General features: G+C 39.7%; 1 protein-coding gene across 3 annotated transcripts in view; it reads left to right on the forward strand.

The window, feature by feature from the left end:
• LOC138978665 (polyamine-transporting ATPase 13A3-like) overlaps positions 1-19913 on the forward strand; it is a 107839-nt gene extending 87926 nt beyond the window's left edge. For 2 of the 3 annotated variants that reach the window (XM_070351458.1, XM_070351456.1), the window contains exons 29-32: positions 72-160; positions 4598-4681; positions 8402-8620; positions 9990-19913. In XM_070351458.1, the coding sequence (XP_070207559.1) occupies positions 72-160; positions 4598-4681; positions 8402-8620; positions 9990-10205 (608 nt within the window). In that variant the 3' untranslated portion in view covers positions 10206-19913. The remainder of the gene's footprint in view (positions 1-71; positions 161-4597; positions 4682-8401; positions 8621-9989) is intronic. The other variant, XM_070351457.1, reaches the window with a different exon arrangement.
• Positions 19914-20953: the final 1040 nt, after the last annotated feature.

The raw sequence follows: 20953 nt of genomic DNA on the forward strand, positions 1-20953 counted from the left end.
CCCAGGGTCGAACTCGCAACCTCTCGCTTCCGAGGCAAGTGCGTTTACCACTCGGCCACCCTGTGTTGCAGGGTTGTTCTTGGCTAACATCATCCTGTGTGCGGGTGCTACCATGTGGATCACTCTCTACCCCACCGAAAAGTTTGCTGAGATCATGGAGGTAAGAAAAGTCTTGTCTCCTACAAAGACATACTATCAATCAATCAATCAATGAGTCTTATATCGCGCATATTCCGTGGGTACAGTTCTAGGCGCTCTGCAGTGATGAAATTTTATACGGCCAGTAGATTGCAGCCATTTCGGCGCATATTTACCTTCACGGCCTATTATTCCAAGTCACACGGGTATAGGTAGACAATTATTAACTGTGCCTAAGCAATTTTGCCAGGAAAGACCCCTTTGTCAATCGTGGGATCTTTAACGTGCACACCCAATGTAGTGTACACGGGGGGAGGTTCGGACACCGAAGAGAGTCTGCACACAAAGTTGACTCTGTGAAATAAATTTCCGCCGAACCTGGGATCGAACTCACGCTGACAGCGGCCAACTGAATACAAATCCAGCGCGCTACCAACTGAGCTATATCCCCTGAGCTATATCTATGAGACTTTCTGTGAGTCGAGGGCCTGATTTTGATTGATTGACTTGCTAGGGTTTTATGCTGATGCAGTACTGTATGTATTGTTTATTAGAAATACCAAAGCAGATTGACTGCTAATGTTCCAAGGGTTTTATGCTGATGCTGTACTGTATGTATTGTTTATTAGAAATCCCAAAACAGATAAGACTGCTAATGTTCCAAGGGTTTTATGCTGATGCTGTACCGTATGTATTGTTTATTAGAAATACCAAAACAGATTGACTGCTAGCGTTTCAAAATTCAGAATCACAAATCAAGAATGCTTAAAATACATTAATGGCATATTGCATCGCTTGCATTTTCCCGGTGAAAATGTTCTCAGTTAAGTTCATTAACCGTATCATGAGTGTTTGTCTGTTGAGCTAAGTTCATTAACCGTATCGTAAGTGTTTGTCTGTTGAGATAAGTTCATTATCTGTATCATAAGTGTTTGTCTGTTGAGATAAGTTCATTATCTGTATCATAAGTGTTTGTCTGTTGAGATAAGTTCATTATCTGTATCATAAGTGTTTGTCTGTTGAGATAAGTTCATTAACCGTATCATAAGTGTTTGTCTGTTGAGATAAGTTCATTAACCGTATCATAAGTGTGTGTCTGTTGAGCTAAGTTCATTAACCGTATCATAAGTGTTTGTCTGTTGAGATAAGTTCATTAACCGTGTCATAAGTGTGTGTCTGTTGAGATAAGTTCATTAACCGTATCATAAGTGTTTGTCTGTTGAGCTAAGTTCATTAACCGTATCATAAGTGTGTGTCTGTTGAGCTAAGTTCATTAACCGTATCATAAGTGTTTGTCTGTTGAGCTAAGTTCATTAACCGTATCATAAGTGGGTGTCTGTTGAGCTAAGTTCATTAACCGTATCATAAGTGTTTGTCTGTTGAGCTAAGTTCATTAACCATATCATTAGTGTTTGTCTGTTGAGCTAAGTTCATTAACCGTATCATAAGTGTTTGTCTGTTGAGCTAAGTTCATTAACCGTATCATAAGTGTGTGTCTGTTGAGCTAAGTTCATTAACCGTATCATAAGTGTTTGTCTGTTGAGCTAAGTTCATTAACCGTATCATAAGTGTTTGTCTGTTGAGCTAAGTTCATTAACCGTATCATAAGTGTTTGTCTGTTGAGCTAAGTTCATTAACCGTATCATAAGTGTTTGTCTGTTGAGCTAAGTTCATTAACCGTATCATAAGTGTTTGTCTGTTGAGCTAAGTTCATTAACCGTATCATAAGTGTTTGTCTGTTGAGCTAAGTTCATTAACCGTATCATAAGTGTTTGTCTGTTGAGCTAAGTTCATTAACCGTATCATAAGTGTTTGTCTGTTGAGCTAAGTTCATTAACCGTATCATAAGTGTTTGTCTGTTGAGCTAAGTTCATTAACCGTATCATAAGTGTTTGTCTGTTGAGCTAAGTTCATTAACCGTATCATAAGTGTTTGTCTGTTGAGATAAGTTCATTAACCGTGTCATAAGTGTGTGTCTGTTGAGATAAGTTCATTAACCGTATCATAAGTGTGTGTCTGTTGAGATAAGTTCATTAACCGTATCATAAGTGTTTGTCTGATGAGATAAGTTCATTAACCGTATCATAAGTGTTTGTCTGTTGAGATAAGTTCATTAACCGTGTCATAAGTGTGTGTCTGTTGAGCTAAGTTCATTAACCGTATCATAAGTGTGTGTCTGTTGAGATAAGTTCATTAACCGTATCATAAGTGTTTGTCTGTTGAGCTAAGTTCATTAACCGTATCATAAGTGTGTGTCTGTTGAGATAAGTTCATTAACCGTATCATAAGTGTGTGTCTGTTGAGCTAAGTTCATTAACCGTATCATAAGTGTTTGTCTGTTGAGATAAGTTCATTAACCGTGTCATAAGTGTGTGTCTGTTGAGCTAAGTTCATTAACCGTATCATAAGTGTGTGTCTGTTGAGATAAGTTCATTAACCGTATCATAAGTGTTTGTCTGTTGAGCTAAGTTCATTAACCGTATCATAAGTGTTTGTCTGTTGAGATAAGTTCATTAACCGTGTCATAAGTGTGTGTCTGTTGAGATAAGTTCATTAACCGTATCATAAGTGTTTGTCTGATGAGATAAGTTCATTAACCGTATCATAAGTGTTTGTCTGTTGAGATAAGTTCATTAACCGTGTCATAAGTGTGTGTCTGTTGAGCTAAGTTCATTAACCGTATCATAAGTGTGTGTCTGTTGAGATAAGTTCATTAACCGTATCATAAGTGTGTGTCTGTTGAGCTAAGTTCATTAACCGTATCATAAGTGTGTGTCTGTTGAGCTAAGTTCATTAACCGTATCATAAGTGTTTGTCTGTTGAGATAAGTTCATTATCTGTATCATAAGTGTTTGTCTGTTGAGATAAGTTCATTATCTGTATCATAAGTGTTTGTCTGTTGAGCTAAGTTCATTAACCGTATCATAAGTGTTTGTCTGTTGAGATAAGTTCATTAACCGTGTCATAAGTGTGTGTCTGTTGAGCTAAGTTCATTAACCGTATCATAAGTGTGTGTCTGTTGAGATAAGTTCATTAACCGTATCATAAGTGTGTGTCTGTTGAGCTAAGTTCATTAACCGTATCATAAGTGTGTGTCTGTTGAGCTAAGTTCATTAACCGTATCATAAGTGTGTGTCTGTTGAGCTAAGTTCATTAACCGTATCATAAGTGTGTGTCTGTTGAGCTAAGTTCATTAACCGTATCATAAGTGTGTGTCTGTTGAGCTAAGTTCATTAACCGTATCATAAGTGTGTGTCTGTTGAGCTAAGTTCATTAACCGTATCATAAGTGTGTGTCTGTTGAGATAAGTTCATTAACCGTATCATAAGTGTGTGTCTGTTGAGATAAGTTCATTAACCGTATCATAAGTGTTTGTCTGTTGAGCTAAGTTCATTAACCGTATCATAAGTGTGTGTCTGTTGAGCTAAGTTCATTAACCGTATCATAAGTGTGTGTCTGTTGAGCTAAGTTCATTAACCGTATCATAAGTGTGTGTCTGTTGAGCTAAGTTCATTAACCGTATCATAAGTGTGTGTCTGTTGAGATAAGTTCATTAACCGTATCATAAGTGTTTGTCTGTTGAGCTAAGTTCATTAACCGTATCATAAGTGTTTGTCTGTTGAGCTAAGTTCATTAACCGTATCATAAGTGTGTCTGTTGAGCTAAGTTCATTAACCGTATCATAAGTGTGTGTCTGTTGAGATAAGTTCATTAACCGTATCATAAGTGTGTGTCTGTTGAGATAAGTTCATTAACCGTATCATAAGTGTGTGTCTGTTGAGATAAGTTCATTAACCGTATCATAAGTGTGTGTCTGTTGAGCTAAGTTCATTAACCGTATCATAAGTGTGTGTCTGTTGAGATAAGTTCATTAACCGTATCATAAGTGTTTGTCTGTTGAGCTAAGTTCATTAACCGTATCATAAGTGTTTGTCTGTTGAGCTAAGTTCATTAACCGTATCATAAGTGTGTCTGTTGAGCTAAGTTCATTAACCGTATCATAAGTGTGTGTCTGTTGAGATAAGTTCATTAACCGTATCATAAGTGTTTGTCTGTTGAGCTAAGTTCATTAACCGTATCATAAGTGTTTGTCTGTTGAGCTAAGTTCATTAACCGTATCATAAGTGTGTGTCTGTTGAGATAAGTTCATTAACCGTATCATAAGTGTTTGTCTGTTGAGCTAAGTTCATTAACCGTATCATAAGTGTGTGTCTGTTGAGATAAGTTCATTAACCGTATCATAAGTGTTTGTCTGTTGAGCTAAGTTCATTAACCGTATCATAAGTGTGTGTCTGTTGAGATAAGTTCATTAACCGTATCATAAGTGTGTGTCTGTCCTCTTAAAAGACCGCTGGGTCGAATTACAATGATTGTATGGATTACATTTTCTAATAACACACCATTCTTGTTTTGTGATTCTGTATTGATTATTGACAAATTTGTTCCAATTAAATTTCAGCTGGCCACGTTTCCGTCTATGAGTTACAAAGCTCTGCTGGTCGGCGTGGCCGCCATCACCTGTCTGCTGTCAGTGGGCATGGAGGTGAGTGTAGCCTGTTGTATAAATACCTGATTTCCATCCTCTTTGCTATCTACTGCTTTTTTGGACATTTTTGACTCACATGCGAAGCAAAAGTGAGTCTATGTACTCACCCGAGTCGTCCGTCCGTCCGTCCCGGCGTCCGTCTGTTCGAAAAATTTTAACGTTGGATATTTCTTGGACACTATTAAGTCTATCAACACCTGATGTGGCCTGATGGTGTATGGTTACAAGATCTCAAAAAACATGTGCGGCAACTTGACCTCACTTCAAGTTCAAGGTCACAGGGGCCGTAATTGTTGTCTTAAAAACGACCATTTTTCACATTTTCGCATTTTTTTCTGAAGTTATCGAGAATGGCAACCTTAGCTATGTATGCTATTCAGGGCAATGTAAGCCCTATCTTTGGACACCAGTTTGGTTGACCTTGCTTCAAGGTCAAGGTCGCAAGGGTCCTTTAAAGTTGGATTGTATACATATTTTGAAGTGACCTTGACCCTGAACTATGGAAGATAACTGTTTCAAACTTAAAAATTATGTGGGGCACATGTTATGCTTTCATCATGAGACACATTTGGTCACATATGATCAAGGTCAAGGTCACTTTGACCCTTATGAAATGTGACCAAAATAAGGTAGTGAACCACTAAAAGTGACCATATCTCATGGTAGAAAGAGCCAATAAGCACCATTGTACTTCCTATGTCTTGAATTAACAGCTTTTTGTTGCATGACCTTGGATGACTTGTCACATGTATTTTGGTAGGAAAAATGTGTAAAGCAGTTCTTAGTGTATGATGTCATTGCTAGGTTTAGTTATTTGACCTTGACCCTAAAGGTCAAGGTCAAGCATGTGAGTCGTATGGGCTTTGCCCTTCTTGTTAATGATTCTTTTCAAGTTTGGTTTTCCAAAAGTATCCTATGACATTAAAGTGGCAAAGAACATACTCTAAAAATCCTGTCTCAGTCAGAGCAGCCGCTTCGGAGCCATTCGTCATCATACTTACACACAGACACACACACACACACATAGTATCGAGCTTTATATCATAGATACAGTGGTACCTCTGTATAACGACTTTGAAAATTTAACCGAAATTCGGTCGTATTATGGAGGGGTCGTATTATGGAGGATTGTTTTGTTATGTCCGGGTCCGTCAATGATCCGAAATGACATTGGCGTTTTGATTGATTCCGCCCACAAAGTAATGTTATTCTTTCCTTAAACGATTATGGTAACCTGTTTTCTAATTCAATTAATTACCCACACACTTTTCTTGCTTGTTTAATCAAGCCCCGTAACTACTCGTGGGGGTTTGAAATAAACAAACTGAGGTCGAACGAAAGCATGCGGTCCGAAAACATGCACATCGATGTCGATACCAGCTACTAATCATAGTCATACGATACCCAGCAACGATTTGGTTGAAAACAAAGAAAAGTGTCCCAAACGCAAGGAACAAAACGAATAAGAACCGCGGCAGTGTGTTGAAACTGATGTAAAATTGTAGCCAAAAGCGTCAGTTTTCACTATGAAACTTGACTCACTCATTCAACTTAGGGACAACTGCACTACGGACTGTCCACAGAGTTGAGTAATTTAGGACACTCCACTACTCACCTTCAAACTTCACTGACGGGATTCTGAGAAGAATTTATTGATTCAAACGAACGCGTGGTTGTATATCGCGTCATTCGGTCACGGATCGGGGAAAACCAAGAACAATTCCAGATTTCAAAACCCCTGTTCGTCGGCCGCCATTGTTAGCTAGACAGAAAATGTTACACACGCTTTGCATATGTACATCGCAAAATGTCATGACGTCACCACAACTTTCGGTTTTGGTTCGATGTTCGGATTACTTTCATAACGTTTCTGTAACTTTGCGTGTTTAAAAGGTAGGAGTTCCTTCACAGTTCTTTGCAAAATGAAGCAGACATCTGGCGAATGACCTTTATCTATTCAAAAGTAATAACCTGAAATAGAAACGAAAAACCATGGCTTCAGCCGTTAGCGTGCCGAAGTGATGTACACGGACAGGATTTCAGCACGTGTTTGTCAATCAATCAATATGAGGCTTATATCGCGCGTATTCCGTGGGTACAGTTCTAAGCGCAGGGATTTTTATTTTTTTTTAAATAATTTTTTTTATGCAATTTATATCGCGCACATATTCAAGGCGCAGGGATTTATTTATGCCGTGTGAGATGGAATTTTTTTGTACACAATACATCACGCATTCACATCGGCCAGCAGATCGCAGCCATTTCGGCGCATATCCTACTTTTCACGGCCTATTATTCCAAGTCACACGGGTATTTTGGTGGACATTTTTTATCTATGCCTATACAATTTTGCCAGGAAAAACCCTTTTGTCAATCGTGGGATCTTTAACGTGCACACCCCAATGTAGTGTACACGAAGGGACCTCGGTTTTTCGTCTCATCCGAAAGACTAGCACTTGAACCCACCACCTAGGTTAGGAAAGGGGGGAGAAAATTGCTAACGCCCTGACCCAGGGTCAAACTCGCAAACCTCTCGCTTCCGAGCGCAAGTGCATTACCACTCGGCCACCCAGTCCGTATCGCTTACTCACTCGACTGGAGATATAAGTCAGAGTAAACCAACCCCGTGATAATTTTGGGAAAAGTCGTTATAAGTCCTTGTATGGACGGTCATATGTCGTATTAGAGAGGGGGACGTAATATGGAGGTGAGAAATACTAAGACAAAGAAGGAGAAAAAATCCGTCGGAGAAAAGTCGGTCGTAATATTGAGGGACCTGTAAAAGAGACGGGTCGTAAAGGGAGGTACCACTGTATCAGCATCAAAACAGCTCCTGAGAATATCTTGTTCTCTTCTATTCTTCTTCGTTCATGGGCTGAAACTCCCACGTGCACGAGTGGCATTTACATTAATGACCGTTTTTAACCTGCCATACGCCGCTTTCGGGAGATGCATGCTTGGGATTTTCAATGTTTCTATAACCCAGCGAACTCTTGCATAGATTACAGGATCTTTTCCGTGCGCGCTTGGTTTTGTGCTTGCGCGTGTACGTACACACAAAGGGGGATAAGGTACTAGCAGGTCTACACATAAGTTGACCTGGGAGATATTTTAAATCTCCACCCTTACCCCACCAGGCGCAGTGGGAATTCGAAGCCACGACCTTCCACTTGAGAGGCCGGCATCTTATCCACTAGGCCATTGGGGGGGGGGGGGGGGTGTCTTAAAAGGGGGGTTCAACTGAATATCAGAAAGAAAGGGGACCCAGTAGCTCAGTTGGTAGAACACTGGACTTGTGATCCGAGGGTCATGGACTCAGCACAGTGGCACGTAAAAGACCTTGGTCATTCTGCCATAAGTGCAGATGGCTATTACACCTCGGTTTCCACTGGGAGGATGCAACCCGAATTTCCCAGCGATGGGACAATAAAGTAATGAAAATAGAAAAAAGAAAAGAAAAGGAGACAAGCCTTCAAGGTTTTGAGACAGACATACACAGATTGCGGTTAGACTATAATTGGTGCTAGTTCTAAAAGTGAACACGAATGTGACTTTTTATGCTTTTATGCTTCAATATGCATGAACATCATAATATTGCCCCCCAAAATGCGAACAGTAAGTTTTAAGTTTCCGTGCCACCTCTCCCCTTAAACAATCTCTTAACTGTTGGTCTATCGAATACAACTTAGCAATAAACTGATTGTTTTTCATCACCAGATGTACGTAGTTGACAGCACATCGCTGCGGGAAAAGTGTGGCAACTGGGTAGCTGGATGCTGCAAGCTTGACCAGTATGAGTACGCTGCCATCGAGTCGAAGCTGAAGGACGACCCGTCTTGGCCGCCGGTCAGCTCCAAGAACATCGACCTGGCGGCCATCTTCCAACGTCTGGACAGCACACAGCAGATACCTCCTGACCAGATCAACATCAATGGGGTGAGGGTGTGTGGTAGGGTGTGTGTGTGGGTGAGGGTGAGGGGGGTGTGTTGTGTGCGTGTATAAAGCACTATTATAGTCTGTTTACCAAAAACTCAGTGCTAAAGCTTTGTCCGGCCAGCTGCGCAAAGTCTATTTTGCATAGTCGACTTCACCCAGTTAATTTAGGACAGGCTTTAATGAAAAAAATGACATAGGGCAGTGTAAAAAAATAAAGACTTGGTTACCTACGATTAAGATTGACAAGCAAAGCTAATCTCATAGCAAACGATGACAAAATCAGTTACTGGTGAAACGAGGATGGAAGTTGTTGATGATAAGAATTGTTTAACGCCCTCATGGTAAAACCAATAGTGGCATGTTACCGGGTGTGACCCCGACTTTAGATGGTTTAAAGGAGGAAACAGGGCCACCGCAAGGGAGGGATGGTTGTCGCGCTCCAGCTCCCGCTCAACGAGACACTCGTCAGTGCATTCAGAGGTTTTTGACTCACATGCGAAGCAAAAGTGAGTCTATGTACTCACCCGAGTCGTCCGTCCGTCCGTCCGGAAAACTTTAACGTTGGATATTTCTTGGACACTATTCAGTCTATCAGTACCAAATTTGGCAAGATGGTGTATGATGACAAGGCCCCAAAAAACATACATAGCATCTTGACCTTGCTTCAAGGTCAAGGTCGCAGGGGCCATAAATGTTGTCTAAAAAACAGCTATTTTTCACATTTTTCACATTTTCTCTGAAGTTTTTGAGATTGAATACCTCACCTATATATGATATATAGGGCAAAGTAAGCCCCATCTTTTGATACCAGTTTGGTTTACCTTGCTTCAAGGTCAAGGTCACAGGAGCTCTTCAAAGTTGGATTGTATACATATTTTGAAGTGACCTTGACCCTGAACTATGGAAGATAACTGTTTCAAACTTAAAAATTATGTGGGGCACATGTTATGCTTTCATCATGAGACACATTTGGTCACATATGATCAAGGTCAAGGTCACTTTGACCCTTATGAAATGTGACCAAAATAAGGTAGTGAACCACTAAAAGTGACCATATCTCATGGTAGAAAGAGCCAATAAGCACCATTGTACTTCCTATGTCTTGAATTAACAGCTTTGTGTTGCATGACCTTGGATGACCTTGACCTTGGGTCAAGGTCACATGTATTTTGGTAGGAAAAATGTGTAAAGCAGTTCTTAGTGTATGATGTCATTGCTAGGTTTAGGTCAAGCATGTGAGTCGTATGGGCTTTGCCCTTCTTGTTATGATTGAGAATCCATGCAGAGCTCTAACCTACTAATGTCGCTAATTAGAGTGGTTACTTCCCTTTATTATTTGACCAATGACTTGTGATTTTCTGAATTTTAGCAGAGCAAACTGGAACACATCTTGGAGCAGGAGGACGGCAACCAATCAGATCAGGGCGCTCGCCCATCCGCCACCAGCGGTGTTGACATGAACAATGCAGCCGGCATGGATTATCAGAACTCTGCGGACAATGAAAACCTGCTGATTCGGATGAATTCCCACAACACTGACAACACCTATGTTGACGAAATCGGCAGACAGGCCACTCGCTTATGACGCCCCCTACGCCCCCGAAAAAAACGCCTGAAATCATCTTTGTTGTTATTTTCATCTGTTATGTATTTGGTGTATCCGGAGAATGTAATGACTTCGCCACTGCTGCCCTCTTTGCTGTCATCATCGTTAGCATCATCTTCATTTTCATCAGCATTACCACTGCTGATATCTGCAGCATCACAAGCAGCATAATTGTGGCTGACATCATCAGCGTAACACATTGAGGTTGTAGAAATCCATTTTTAAAATTTGTGTAAAGCCTCGATTGAAAACCTCATCGTCGCTAATTTGAGCTCTTTGATCATTATCATCATCATCGTCATCATCATCTTCATGGTTGACCTCAACATCATCATCATCCTTATCTTCTTTATCAACATCTTCATGGTTGACTCTATCATCATCATCATCGTCATTATCATCATCATCATCATCATCACTTGTGTTGGTGTGTCTGTGAGGGTGGTTGATCCACTTTCTGTGTACCGGGCAGCATTATGACACCAACAACTCTCTACGATGCAAGTGTGGGACCGAAGGCTCACACCTTTTCTCTTCCTTTAAACATATCAAGACTCTGGGGGGCCTGTGCACCTCAACGTAAAGCGCTTCTTCCTCTGCAGACCTGCCTACAGTCACAATTTCTCTGTGGTTATGGTATATAGTTATCTGCCACAGAGATACAGGCGCCACAACGTTTCTACAGAAAAAAAAGTTTGTTTATTCTTGTTCTGGACTGAAAATGACTTGCATAAGTAAGAACTTAAAATGATTGGGATTTATACTTGTTCTGGACTTTGAATTGAAAATGACTTGCGAAAGTGTGAACTTAAAATGATCCGGATTTATGTCCAAATCCTTAAGATAGGCCTATGATCTTGGCTAAGCTCAAAACTCTAGTAACTAACATATAGGTTGTTGTTTTTAATTTTTGTATAACATATTTATTTATTTATTTTAGAAACATTCCGTTCTGAAGATATATGTCGCCTGTGGCTCGTATTTTAAAATGAAAGTCCAGCTTTGGTTGCTACTGAAAACAGTGCTTGGGTTACTGGAATTGAAGACGATGATACAGGTAGGCAGGTCTGCTGTGGACACCTCTCCATAATGCAACCGTTGTGTAGTTTTGTACAGCCGCTGTGTAACCAGAATGTTAGAGAGCATATGGGTCCGTTCCAAGGACCTGTTTTTCATTATAGATATCCACCGTACACGATGAAATAATTTATGTTCAGCCTAACAGCCTAATCAGTCATTCACAGTGGATACTAATAATTGCCTTGTTCTTCAGTACACTAACTATTCAAAAACCAAACGGATGCAATTGGCATGAGAATGACTTTGAAACAAGACATGTCAAAATTAACCAAAGGAAAACATTTAGAAATAGCACTCAGTATTCTGAACGCCAAGGTTCATTTGTATTTTTTAATCAAAACAAACAATCTTTAATTAAGATTTCTTGAAACAAAATGAAGTGGATTTGTTTCATTAATTAACATTGCTTGAAAAAAAAAAGCGATTGAAGACAGGGAATAAAACACGTGGTTAAAATAATTCAGAAAATCATCTGCAAAATTTAGGTTAGCATGGTTTGTAGCAAACATTTTAAGTTTGTGTGTGCCTTTTTGCTGAGCACTTTGAGAGACGCTGCATGCATTTGCTGTTGATTACGTCACCATTCAGACATCCACACCTTGTCTTTTGGTGAACAGGTGAAGTAATGTCAAGACCAAATCAAGAAACGCTTTCTCAATGTCAATCTTGCCTCCAATATATTTGGGGTCAGTATTTTTAAGCTCAACTGCTGAGTTGTAGTTGTGTCTGGTAGAGTAAGCCGTGCATGTTTCAAGGAATGCACAGTCTATCATTATGTGACCCGTCTCTGTGTTTGTGACCATTGTGATGTGTACAACCACCTGCCGACCAGGGCTCTTTGGTGTTTCAGAACCTTTTGTACAGTTGAAATCATGAATGGCAAATTATTTGACAATGCCTTATTACATTGCGTACATTCTCAATATGGAATTTTGTTTTTTTCATCCCTGTCTTCCATCATGATACCTACACCTCAACCAGTCAACAGGTTATGAGTTTGCATTAAGTAACCTACAATTCTTGTTGTTTGATTATGAGTTTGCATCTTATGTTGTGTGAAGAAAAACTTGTGTATACCACGTACTTGCCTATGTTCATGAGGTGCAGATGGGTGCCATTGATTTCTCGGATAGAGCCATGAGTTTCCACTCATGGTGAGAGAGGAGTGATATGAGAGAGAGGGGGGGTGGGGGGGGGGGGGGGGTTGGGAAAGTGGGAGAGAAATAAAGGAGTGAGGGTGGGACAGAAAGGGATTTGATTGAGAAGGGGAAGCAACTAGTCTTAAAGGAGATTTGGAGGCTACACTCTCACAAAGGTTTAACATAGAATCTCAGAAGAAAGATATTTGCCAGACAAGATTTTACCCAAAAGCAGTCATTTTATTTTCAAACACATCACTTAAATAATGAACTCTGAAAGACATGAACTGGTTCAGTAAGAGCTTGTGTTGACTCAACAGTGTATTTTGTGAAGATCAAAATGTGACTGATGATATTTTGTGAGCCAGGTGAAGAAAACCTTCACTCAGATTTTGGGATGTTTCTGTAGGCAGTTTAACGACAGCAGACCAAGCTATTAGACCAGTTCTTGAAATAACAATGTCGTGGTTTAAGTGAGGTGCATGCTACCTTCTTCATTCAAGACATGCAAATAGGAGGTCATTATTACCCCCCGCGGGTTAGGGGGAAGAATTTACCCGATGCTCCCCAGCATGTCGTAACGGATTCTGTTTCTCCTTTTACCCTTGTTAAGTGTTTCTTGTATGGAATATAGTCAATGTTTGTAAAGATTTTAGTCAAGCAGTATGTCAGAAATGTTAAGTCCTTTGTACTGGAAACTTGCATTCTCCCAGTAAGGTCATATATTGTACTACGTTGCAAGCCCCTGGAGCAAATTTTTGATTAGTGCTTTTGTGAACAAGAAACAATTGACAAGTGGCTCTATCCCATCTCCCCCCTTTCCCCGTCGCGATATAACCTTGAACGGTTGAAAACGACGTTAAACACCAAATAAAGAAAGGTCATTATTCACTGGGATACAGGGGAGCCTCCCTTATAAGACCTAAATCAAACACCTGAGATAATCAGGTCTTAAAACAGGAGGGAGTCATAAAATGGGGGTCAATTGACAGAGGTTATAAAGAAAAAGTCAAAGAAAACGGGGTCTTAAAAGGGAGGGAGTCTTAAATTGGAGGGTCTTAAAAAGGGGTGAAGGGCGGGGATGTAGCTCAGTCGGTAGCGCGCTGGATTTGTATCCAGTTGGCCGCTGTCAGCGTGACTTCTTCCCCACGTTCGGCGAGAGATTTATTTCTCAGAGTCAACTTTGTGTGCAGACTCTCCTCGGTGTCCGAACACACACACCCCCCCCCCCCCCCCCCCCATGTGTACACGCAAGCACAAGACCAAGTGCGCACGAAAAAGATCCTGTAATCCATGTCGGAGTTCGGTGGGTTATAGAAACACGAAAATACCCAGCCTGCTTCCTCCGAAAGCGGCGTATGGCTGCCTAAATGGCAGGGTAAAAACGGTCATACACGTAAAAGCCGTGGGAGTTTCAGCCCATGAATGAACAAACAAAAGGGGTGTTCCACCGTACCACGTACGATTGTTAGCTCTACAGATTAGTTCCATCCTGTATTTGCCTCGACATCCAGGGGAGCAACTCTTTCATAGCCTGTTGCAAGACTTGACAGTTATTTCCAAACATCAAGTCTTGTCATATAGCATGAAAATTGGCATTATTATTACTTTTGTGCGAGTTCACTGAGAATGTAGAATGTAGTCTTGGCTTACTTTATGGTATAGGATACATTTTTGGTATTATTATTTGTGCAGTTGATATCGTATTCACATCGTACTTTAAGGGAAGGCGGCATTGATTTTCTTGGTATAAAACTGTGTGTAAAAAGGGTTCTGACAAGAAATATGACTTTGAGGGGTGTGTATTTCTTTTGTAAGCAGATACTTGTTTTTATGTACCAAGTTATGTAACAAGCAGCATGGATGCTATCCAACTGTCAAGGCTTGTAGTCTACTTTTTGTCACAACATTGTCATACAAATCAGAGATGTCTTCCCAATGTTAACAATTTTTGCCAAACGAGGATGTTTCTTTTTTAAGGTTTTTGCAGTGGAGTTATTTGATTTTTTTATTTCATGATTTGGGTATTATGTTTTGGATATCGCAAAACATCATGAGTGAAAAAGGTTATGTATAATTTCCTTGTGAATCAAAAATGCCTTTGTGTATTATGTTCTAAAAACGTCTTAATGTTTACATACTAAAGTTGGGCTGCATGTATAGGAGGATGCATAAATTTATAAAATGATAGAGAAATCTCTCGACAGATATCCCCCCCCCCCCCCCCCCCTTTTTTTATTGAGTAATTGCATTTACTCCCCTTCCCCAGTTGTTTCAAGTACAATGTAGCCAAAATTGCTTGCCCTGATAACCGTCTACCCCCCGCGGGTTAGGGGGAGTCCCATATTGGTTGGGACGAGAAAGAATTTACCCGATGCTACCCAGCATGTCGTAAGAGGCGACTAACGGTTCTCCTTTTACCCTTGTTAAGTGTTTCTTGTATAGAATATAGTCAATGTTTGTAAAGATTTTAGTCAAGCAGTATGTAAGAAATGTTAAGTCCTTTGTACTGGAAACTTGCATTCTCTCAGTAAGGTCATATATTGTACTACGTTGCAAGCCCCTGGAGCAATTTTTTGATTAGTGCTTTTGTGAACAAGAAACAATTAACAAGTGGCTCTATCCCATCTCCCCCCTTTCCCCTATCCCATCTCCCCCCTTTCCCCGTCGCGATATAACCTTGAATGGTTGAAAACGACGTTAAACACCAAATAAAGAAAGAAAGAAAGAAAGATAACCGTCTGTCACGCTATGTGACATATTCAGGAAATGCTACCAGAGATAGAAACACAATCAGAGTTAATCCCAAAACAGAGAGACTGCCAACGTTCCAAAATTCAGGATAAAAAACCAAGAAAGGTAATAAATTCAGGATAAAAAACCAAGAAAGGTAATAAATTCAGGATAAAAAACCAAGAAAGGTAATAAATTCAGGATAAAAAACCAAGAAAGGTAATAAATTCAGGATAAAAAACCAAGAAAGGTAATAAATTCAGGATAAAAAACCAAGAAAGGTAATAAATTCAGGATAAAAACCAAGAAAGGTAATAATTTCAGGATAAAAATCCAAGAAAGGTAATAAATTCAGGATAAAAATCCAAGAAAGGTAATAAATTCAGGATAAAAAACCAAGAAAGGTAATAAATTCAGGATAAAAAACCAAGAAAGGTAATAAATTCAGGATAAAAAACCAAGAAAGGTAATAAATTCAGGATAAAAAACCAAGAAAGGTAATAAATTCAGGATAAAAAACCAAGAAAGGTAATAAATTCAGGATAAAAAAACAAGAAAGGTAATAAATTCGCTTGCGGTTTCGTGGCAGGCGGCAGAAAATTCCATCCAGATAAGCTTTCAGAACTAATATTTTGTCTGTGTGCACCTAAAAGACCGTTGGGTCGATATATTTTTGTCAATAACAAACCAACTTACCTTTCTTGGTTTTTGATTCAGTCAGAGTTGTTTTGCAGAGGGTTATGGCAAGATATGCTTGCATGTGGTTGGAAATGTTGCCAGACTGTTCAGGTAAAAAAATGAAATGTGTCACAAACCTCGAGGACAGTCTAAGAAGGTGTGTGTATGTGGTTGGTTTGATCACAGAACTTTGAGAGCCTGTGCAAATTTTGGATTACCTTTTTTTTTTTTTTACCGAAATCAACATCTTCAGCAAATGATTCAGTTTAAAAATATTTTATTTTTTATTTTTTATATAAAATGTAAAAAAAAAAACAACAACAGTAAGACACAAACAAAGAAGCTACACCAAAAAATGGATTTGTACTGTCACGGCCTTTTTATCAGACCTGCTTTTGTTCAACCTACTTTTGTCAGATTTTTTGGAAGCCTAAAAGTTGGGGGTTTCACAGTACTTACCACAACTGCAAAATTCTTCCCTGAAGTCTTCCATTCATGATTTGAGATCCGTTCTCTTGTGTCCATGATGTGTTGTTCCTTTTTCACCTTGTTTGAAGACGGTGATCACATCCGTGCAACATTTGATTAATTCACGTTTGATCTGTTTTAGATGCAGAACAGAAATTCTTGTGGTGGTTCAATTAAATCGATCATTTTATCCAACAGGTATTGCGCTTGTTAAACATACGTTCTGTTTTTCCTATTTTTCCTTTATTTGATTTTTGTATACATTTCTTTTGCGAAGGATCTGTATGTGACTGAGTGTTTGTATAAGTTACCCAACGCTTGTGAATTTTGTGGAATTGTGATATTATATTGGAAATAGTGGGTAATTTATGATAATTAATTCTGTAGTTAGCTGTGAGCTTTTGATGAGCTCCTATTTATGACCATGTTTGCTGGTCAAGTAATTTTTTATTAGCCTTTTATTCTCAAGATTATTTTTGCTTATTTGTTACAATGAGTATATGTATTGTTTGAACATTGGATTTTCCTTGTTTGAGCCATGTGACATCAGAGTATGTCACACGCTTTCCTTATTTGCCACTACTAAAGCAAACGTGTGCAAGATTGTATGTTACACGCTTTGGAGCATGTGCAAGAACGGATTCAAACTCGAAATCGTCCCTCCAAAAGCCCCAAAATGCACACACGACTTTTATTTCTCCTGCTGTTATCGTTTCTTCTCTTTACAAATTCTTCAACGCTGAGAATACTGAGAACGGCATCCCAGACGACAGTACTGTTTCCATACGCGAATTTAGCTGCCCTTGGAAAGTGGCTCGCTCAGGAGGCCTCTTAGTCTGAAACTAGGACAGAGTTCTGAACATAGATCCCGGAATGAACAAACATTTCGCGGATGCAGACACAGAAAGACGTCATGAAGAATGCGATGCTTCAAAAGATACAGACTGTGACGATGACTGTGACGTCATTCACATACACCGAGACGTCATTCACAGTTGTTCGGTCACTTCCGTCAAAAAGTAGATCTCTCCACAATGGCTGCTCCTGTGTTTAGGTTTGTCAAGCTTGAGTACACAAAACGTGTTTGTTCTCTCCTCTGTTGAAGCTGTGAGACATAAATGCTATTCCGACTTGGTCGTGTGACAGATTTCTTCCACACTCGATTAGCTGATGTCTAACTCAGCCTGACGGCTTCGTTAGACAATCAACGTTATCTCGTGTGGAAGAAAACGTCTGTCACACGACCAAGTCGGAATAACAGGTACTGACTAAAACTCATGTTTAGGCGGCTGGCCGAGACTACAAAAAAGTGTAAACTCGTGTGCGTACAAATAGAAAAGTAAAAGGAGTTCCAACTGAAATGGATCGATACATGAATGTTTTTTGTGTTTGTGACCAAAATATGACATTTGACACATATCTCGACAGTCGTTGTTCACCTCGACCGCCAGCGCTGTCTCCGATGAACCCTGAGTGTCTTGATTTGTGTAATATGTCATATTTTGGTCAAAAATACAATGAACGTATATATAAAGCATATTATATTAACCATATTTTGTTCCCTTTACTTGTTTTATTTCCCGCAGTGGGGCACTGCGGTTATGAAATTAAAGGCCCCTCCTGTTTTTGGAACCGCAGGAGCTTTCTAGTTTGCTGTTAGGTAGATTTTTGGTTCCTCTTTCCTGTCATGCTCTCTTTTTCTTCATGAATTCTTTTCTTTTTTCTGCCTTCTTGCTCATTCACCTGTATTTTTTCCAAAAATCTCTTCTCTTGCCGCTTGTCTCGCGATTCATGTATAGTTTAATCTGTTAGTGTTCTGATGTAAGTCCAGCAGTAGATAGGTTAAGCCTATTTTAACATACTGGAAACTGGTAATCTTCCAGTAGGTATTAATTTAGTTTTACTAAAGCCTGCTGGGACACAAGTAATGGGTTAGTGCATTTGTAAACAGGAATCGCTTGACAAGTGGCCCCCTTCATCCCCCCCTTCCTCGTCCTGATATGGCTCTGCGTAGTCGGCTGGACGTTAAGCAACAAATAAACAAACAAACAAACTTGTTTTATTTATAAATGATTACAAAATCACATCTAACCTCCCCAAGGGCAGTAATGGTCAGTTTGTCAGTCATCAAAGGGACATAATGATTTTCTTCTATTTGCTTTTTATTGTCGTGTTATTGTTTCCAAGTGTTTGTGTGGAAGTGTGTTGCACTGTCACGCAGGTCATTTGATTTGTATTCTTTTTATTGATTTGCTCTGGGTTTTTTTTAGGCTTTATCCACGCATTAATGTTCTGTTAGCTTTGGATAGTTGTTTTTTTGCAGCTGTATACAGCACATTTTATCTCAAAGGCAATTTGGATATCCTGTAGCAGGGAACATGATGTCAATATGACTCAATTATTATATTTACAATAATGTGCTGTGAAGTTTGATTTTGTTTGTTCATCATGAGAATTCTGTATTTGTGATTGATTGGGATTGAGTGGGTTTGAAACAATCATAACCAACTACTTGTCTTCCATATGTTACATGTATTCAGACAGCCTCAGTTAATCAAAGAGCATTGCATTGAAACCAGTTTATATTTACAATGTGATACCATTATTTTACAAGTTTTACATTTCAGGAGATGAATAGGTAATACCCCAGTCACCCCCCGCGGGTTCGGGGGAGTCCCATATTGGTTGGGACGAGAAAGAATTTACCCGATGCTCCCCAGCATGTCGTAAGAGGCGACTAACGGATTCTGTTTCTCCTTTTACCCTTGTTAAGTGTTTCTTGTATAGAATATAGTCAATGTTTGTAAAGATTTTAGTCAAGCAGTATGTAAGAAATGTTAAGTCCTTTGTACTGGAAACTTGCATTCTCCTAGTAAGGTAATATATTGTACTACGTTGCAAGCCCCTGGAGCAAATTTTTGATTAGTGCTTTTGTGAACAAGAAACAATTGACAAGTGGCTCTATCCCATCTCCCCCCTTCCCCCGTCGCGATATAACCTTCGTGGTTGAAAACGACGTTAAACACCAAATAAAGAAATAAAGAAAGAAATACCCCAGTCACACAGCGCTACGTCTTTCCCAAGACCATGCCGATCACGCCTATCTGAAAAAGTTATCAAATCGGGGCATATTGCCGTCAAATTCCAGCACATAGAAATAAAAAACAACTACATCACGACTGTACTGCGCCACGACCCGGCTACGTTTGTTTTGTGTAGTTCAAAATAAGCGTAGGGAGAGCGTGCATGTTTGCGACCTAGCAGATCCCACCCCGACCAAACCACTCTCATGGAGATCCTCCCACGTTTGGTCCACGATTGGCCACGCTCTCCAACTTTCCAACCATTTGGCATTATGTATCACATAGTGGTAGTTCAGTGAAAGTCTTCATATTTTGATGAGACTTGTTAAAATAATCCAGTCGCTTTTGATTAACACAAGCGGATGTGTTGGTTTCATCCTTCTAGAATTAAACATTTGGGGCATTTTGTGCAGATGAATATTAATGTACAGCAAACATATGGTCAGAAGATATGTTGATGCGTTTTAGAACTGCGCGAATCATAAAAATCTTTATGCTTTTCTACATGCATTGTCTCTTGAGTTTTTCCTTTTTTGTGGTATGTGTGTGTGTGTGTAAGAAAGAGAGAATACTACGTGGCTTGCTGTGTCGTACCAGATTTACACGAGGTTTCTTTTAAAATATTGAACTGCGAGCAAAAGCAACGAGTGTAAATCTGGTACGACACAGCAAGCCATGTAGTATTCTGTTTATCCTACATACTGTACTTAGGTGTATTTTACTGAAAATGTCCTGCAGTCGAGGCAGCTAAATTGAGGACGCTTGTTTTGGAACCTCGATCTCTTCTAAAGCCTCGTGCAATCTATTACGTCAAAGTAAAGAAACGTCACTCTGAAAGTGTGGCGTGACGTGTTAGTTCCAAAAAATCATCAAGGGTAATTAGCGAGCGCAATTTTTGTTTCTATAATGACGTTTGTCTCGGTGACTTTGGTATCATAAGCAGTGGAAGAACAGGTCCCTGCCAGACTTGCTTGACATGACCTCATTTACAAGATACACACAGGTGTGATTTGAACGATTGATATCTCACGAGTGACTCTCTCAGTATGTAGGATAAACTTTATTCTTTTCTTCATTCATTGTCTCTGTGATTGACTGGGTGTCTGTTTACAGTGAGAGAAACATGAAGAGAGTGAGACTGTGTGTGAGGGGGGGTCTGCAGAAATCGGGGGGGAAGATGACAAAAAACAAACATTTAGCCCGAATTATGCATTGACTCATCTTTGTAACCATATAACGATGAAAATGTACTCGTCAGTACCAGAAACACCAACAATTAAAACACAAGACCGGTTTTGACGATTAAAAAAAAGTGATCCTGTCTACAAAATTCAACACCCAATAGACTCCAGGGTGTCAGTCTACTGGGTTTTTTGTTTTTTTTAACATTTCAGACATTATTTTGGCCCAGCTAAAGATCACTGGAAGCACAGCAAAGATCCTACATACAGGTTCAATGAACACAATGCAGTGATGCTGTTGAGCTGTTTGCAGTGCCTGTTATTGGGTCTGTGAACACAATTCAGCAAAGCTGTTGAACTGTTTG

This window comes from Littorina saxatilis, linkage group LG10 (assembly GCF_037325665.1).
Source record: "Littorina saxatilis isolate snail1 linkage group LG10, US_GU_Lsax_2.0, whole genome shotgun sequence".
Classification (NCBI taxonomy): Eukaryota; Metazoa; Mollusca; class Gastropoda; order Littorinimorpha; family Littorinidae; genus Littorina; species Littorina saxatilis.